Below are 5,309 nucleotides of genomic sequence, written 5' to 3'. Positions count from 1 at the left end.
CTCATTTTGTCATTGTCTATTTTCCATGTGTGCTTTGTAGACTTGGTCTTCCCTGTAGGCACTGAATAGGCACACTTCTCCCTTGATGCACTAAGTTGTGAGACAGCAGGGCAAAGATTATTTGCAGCCAGTAGAAGAATTGCATGTCTTCAATTCTAATACCATTTGGCATTTCTAAGTCCATTCTCCACTGGGCACGTGGGGCATTGGGTAAGTAAGGTCAAGGCACCGACATAGTAAAACACAGACACTGGAGCCTTCTTATGAAAAAGCCAGAGCTCTGACAAGAATGCTGAGGCCTCAGCCTTGAAAAATGAAAAAAGCTGGGCATCTGTCTGTCCACGTGCAGTTTCAGCTGTTTGTGAAGGGAGAGGGTCCTGGCCCAAGTCAGTTTTTCTGAAAGAGTTGAGGGCAATCCTGGAACACATTAGTCAAAGGAACCTGAGCACAGAAGCAGTGTTCCTTTTCATTATACCCCACAAGTCCTGGTCTAGGTGGGGTGGTGGAGGGAGGAAATGCTGGGTTTTTGGTCAGATAAACTGAAAATGCATTAAGATCATGCTCCTTACTGGCTGCAGGACCTGGGATGGGATCATCACCACCTTTCTAAGCCTCACTTGCCTTATCTTTCTTTTTGGTGGGGCAGTGTGGGTTAAGTGACTTGACCAAAGTCACACAGCTAGTAAATGTTTAAGTGTCTGAGACCAAATTTGAACTCAGGTCCTCCTGAATCCCGGGCTGGTGCTTTATCCACTGTGCCACCTGCCTTATCTTTTGGATAAGAGTATCTGCCTTACCACTTTTGTGGGATCCTCCTCTAGCAGCATGATCTAGTCGTGTTGTTAGGAAAAATTAGATTCAGATCCTGCTCTGGGCAGGTCATTGAACTCCTGTGGAGGAGCATGTGGATCTGAGCAGATTTCTCACTACCTAGACTTTCTGTAGGCCATGACTCAGTGAGGGGATACATATGACTGGATGCTAAACCTGGGTTGGATTCATCTACTTGGGTTGCACAGTTTATAAGCATTTTAAGGCACAAATGTTTTCAGGCACAATAATATTTTAATATTTTGTTTGAAAAGTTCTATCAGTAAAGACATTAGCCCTGAAGTTACAGAGGACATCCTCTTACAAATAATGTAGGTGAGCATCTAGCAAATTTAAAACAGCAAGGCAGACACTGGATACTGAAGGATCTAGATCTAACCAAGCTCTTCAGTTAAGGGATTGGAAGATAGAGTTTCATCTATTTAACAAAGGCAGTCAGCAAGAAAATGGAATCTGAGAGGACCGGCTCAGGTAAAAACCATAAATCACTATGGACAGAAATACTCAAGTAGAGATGACCTCCCCACCCACCCATGCTCTTCCTTACTTCCTTAGGGAGCCGGTGTCACACCTAGGGCAGGCCAGTCTCTGAAGCTGTATTGGGGTGGGGGTGGGTATGTTCCAAAAACATTGGGAAAAGCTTTGGGGCAAGAGTTAAAGACAAAAAGCTCTAGGGTGACAAGCTGCTTCCCTCAACCCAACCTACTCCAGTGGCTTGGCCCAAGGAAAGCCAAGACTGGAATTTTGTGAACAGTTCTGATTCTGATGTCATCAAGTACCTATGAATTCTGAGAGAAATGGACTTAGATGGCACCATTTTCCTATAGACCATAGTCCTTTCAGGTACATGACCAAGGAGTATTAGTTGAATTCTAAAAGATCCATGTAGGTGATTGACTAATCCTGTTGTAGGTAAAGAGATGGCCTAGTGGTATATTTATACAATGGGCAGCTTACTTTCTAGAATTCCACCTGACAAGTCCAGGCTGGACTACAGGCAAGTAGTTGTCAGAGCTATTTTATTGATGCATTTTGTTTTTACGGCACGTTCATTTTTTAATATATCCTTCCCTCCCATATTGCAAGTCTTTTAAAATCAAGGTTAAAAAACAGGGGCTCTGTTTTGGCTGGAAGGAAAGTGGTTCCAAAATAGCATTGGAACCTGTAGCGAACAAGCTTTGTGGGTTGGGGAAGGGGAAGCCTTCCTTACCATCCCAGTGAAAAGCCTTATGTTCTGTGATCATGTTCCATTCTTCTCATAACCCACCCACCCCTAGCAATTTACTAAATAAAGGTGGAGATTCTGCCCTTTTTCCATTCCCCTCATGGCTGCTAATGAGAGGATTCAATCATCTATATATTTTACAGCAAGACCCTAAATATATGGCCCATCCCACTGAACTTAACAAAGCAGTAAATAACATCAACAGCAAGGTGGCAGAAAAAACTTATCTTACAATGTTTAGCTAAGGCCTCAACATAGGATGTTTAACATAAGATGGCCTCAAAAATCTGATCTCCAACATTTATTTCCGTTTTGGACTCATATCCTTTTGCAAAGGCTCCTGAAATGCCCAAGTCCCCAGAATTTTACTGCAAGCAGTATAGAAAGAGCTGAGTTGGGACCAAGCAAAGGGCCTTATAAATCCAGGCCTCTTCCTCAAGACTCCTTTACTTTATTTTTTTATTTATTTATTTTTTTACAGGGCAATGGGGTTAAGTGACTTGCCCAGGGCCACACAGCTAGTAAATGTTAAGTGTCTGAGGCTAGATTTGAACTCAGGAATTCCTGAATCCAGGGCCGGTGCTTTATACACTGCGCCACCTAGCCGCCCCTGACTCCTTTACTTTAAAAGAAAAAGACTCTCCTCAATGGGTACAAATACTTATATATAAAATCCTAACACTAACACAGATGCCTAACAACTTCGAGGCAAATTTTACTATCAGAGAAATAAGACCCAGTGAGAAGTTTGGGATGAGTAGGGGATTATTTGACACTCTTGTATTATAGCCCTGGGCCATTTTATTTCCATCATTAAAGATAGTGGAAATGGGGTGGGGGAGGAGGGGTGTGAAGAGCCCAATTTTTTCAACTTCATAGTCCAGTTGTGACCACATGTAAAAAAAGATACTCTAGACAAATGGAAATCTTATGCCCATCTGAAGACATTTCATCAGAGGAAGAACTGCTCTTCACCTCCCTCCCTCAAGGACCAGAGAAATCATGTAGAGATCAGTAAACTCAGAAGGAATCAACATTTCAGATCAGGGTTCTTGCCTGCTGACCTGTCTCCTGTTTACACCTTGAGATGGGCAAATACAATGGTTGTTTTCACGGAAGTCTCTTCTGGGGCTGTCACAACAGGAAAAGGCCTGGGAAGGACCCCAGGGAACAGTCCTCTTCAAAAGGAAACACTCAAGTTTTATAAGTGAAATAAAAGTAGTGCCTCAGTCTTTGGCATCTCCCACTCCATCGGCGTTAATGGCAAACATGGCTTCAGCCTCAGGAAGGCAGGGAGAGTCATAGATCTTGCAAATTCTGGTTTCTCCCCGTCCTTTCCTCAGGTACAGCCTGATCAAAAAAACCAAACAACAAATCACTTATGTTATTTGCATTTCAAATTTCAAAGACCATCTTGGAGTTCTAAATGAGTCCAAGTTGTTCTAGGTTTGCATACTTTTTGGGGGAGAAAATGAGAACTGTTCTGTGGTCCTCAGCAACAGAGGCATTTCTCATATGGGAGAAACTATTTCTGGTCACTCCTTAGTAGGCTACCAAGATGGTGACATACTGCTGAAGTTAGCAAAATAGCTTCTGACCAGAGAGCCCTACCTATATGTACTTGGGCTTTTCTTCCTTTAAAAGTATTTACCTATCAACTAAAGCCCATTAATTGACTGCTGGGTTGGGAGCAGTAATAGTTGACTCAAGATACTCCTAAACAAGAGACAAAAAAAAAAAAGTGAAAGACTTTTTTTTTTGGTGGGGCAATGAGGGTTAAGTGACTTGCCCAGGGTCACACAGCTAATAAGTGTCAAGTGTTTGAGGGCATATTTGAACTCAGGTCCTCCTGAATCTAGGGCTAGTGCTTTATCCACTGTGTCATGTAGCTGCCCCCAAAAAGTGAAAGACTTTGATAAGCTTTCAAATTTCTGCAATTCTCCCAAGTAGTTTTTTCAAATTACATTTTTTTCATACAAACAGCTAGTTTTCAAAAGAAATGCAAGCTATTGACAACCATATGAGAAAATATTCCAAGTAGCCAATAAGAGAAATGCAATTTGTCTGAACTCTGGTTCCATGTTATACCCATCAGACTGGAAGAGATGACAAAAAGGGAAAATGAGCAATTATTAGAAGGGCTATGGGCAGGAGAGAGTTGTGGGAAAGGCAAGGGAGTAGACAGGTAGTGAGAGTGATGTAAAAATAAAAGCGCATCCATGGAGTATTTTTTAAAATGCCAAGAGGAGAGTGCTAAGGGAGATGCAAACAAGTAGGGCAGCTTTGGTACTATGATGTTAAACTTTAACAGATTCACAGCTTCACATACAATTCCCTTTTATAATAATGACATTTTCATATTTGTTGATGTCTGCTAAGTTTATAATTTTTAAAGAAAGCATCCTTCAGAACTCAAAATTAAAAAAAAAAAAGAATGAATGCATCTAAGTCATTACTGTACCTGGTTGTTGAGGCATGTGCAATGATGTTCCCTCCAATGGGCTTTTTGGGATCTGCAGCAAACATGGCTGCCCCGTCTACTTGGGCTACCACCTGGTTAGTGATGACCACTGCCACACCAAACTGATGGGGGGAAAGACAAACACAAAGTCTCTTATTACCACAAACATCAGTAGGGACCTTGACCTCTCTTTCATAAAGTTCTACTGCCTTTAACCCTCTTGTATGGAAAAAAATAGATGACTAATATTCCCTGGTCCTCCTTGCACCCAAAAGGAACTGCTCTCCCCATGTGACAGGTGAGATCTTTCAGCTCTATTCGCTCCTAAGCTTCCTGGGAGCAGGGCTTGTGCCATGACTCTCTTGAGGATCTTGCAGAGGGGCCTCGCACTGAGTAGGACAGAATTTTGCATCAATGGTGGGAGCTGCTCTCATTCCTCTTGGCAAGACTCACAGTATAGACTAAAAATGAAATGAGGCACTCTCTCATTAGTGGGCCAGCAGCTCTACCTCATCAGCAAGTCGCAGGAGCATCCGAAGGAACCTGGCTAAGTGCATCTGTCTGGCTGAGAGCTCCCCTCGGCCAGAGTAATCCGTCCGATAGAGGGCTGTAGCACTATCCACGATTAACAACGCGTACCTAAGGGGCAAGGAACAGAGATACACTGGAGCACACTTTTTGCTTAAGTCTAGTCCAGTCTTCTTCCTCATTACCTAAAACTCAAATACATAGTCATTTGCATAAATATATTCAATTGAAAGGAAAAATGTGCTTCAGAAAAATAGCCTTTGT

At 42.4% G+C, this 5,309-nt stretch overlaps 1 protein-coding gene across 2 annotated transcripts in view; it reads right to left on the bottom strand.

Annotated features, from left to right (window-relative positions):
- Window positions 1–1,059: 1,059 nt before the first annotated feature.
- RAD51 (RAD51 recombinase) overlaps window positions 1,060–5,309 on the bottom strand; it is a 44,938-nt gene continuing 40,688 nt past the window's right edge. For both annotated transcript variants that reach the window (XM_043980394.1, XM_043980395.1), the window contains exons 8-10: window positions 5,027–5,156; window positions 4,518–4,639; window positions 1,060–3,406 (exon numbers count right to left, since the gene is read on the bottom strand). In XM_043980394.1, coding sequence (XP_043836329.1) covers window positions 3,283–3,406; window positions 4,518–4,639; window positions 5,027–5,156 — 376 coding nt within the window. In that variant the 3' untranslated portion in view covers window positions 1,060–3,282. The remainder of the gene's footprint in view (window positions 3,407–4,517; window positions 4,640–5,026; window positions 5,157–5,309) is intronic.

This window comes from Dromiciops gliroides, chromosome 2, assembly GCF_019393635.1.
Source record: "Dromiciops gliroides isolate mDroGli1 chromosome 2, mDroGli1.pri, whole genome shotgun sequence".
NCBI classification, from domain to species: domain Eukaryota; kingdom Metazoa; phylum Chordata; class Mammalia; order Microbiotheria; family Microbiotheriidae; genus Dromiciops; species Dromiciops gliroides.
This window is presented reverse-complemented; position numbering and strand designations above follow the sequence as displayed.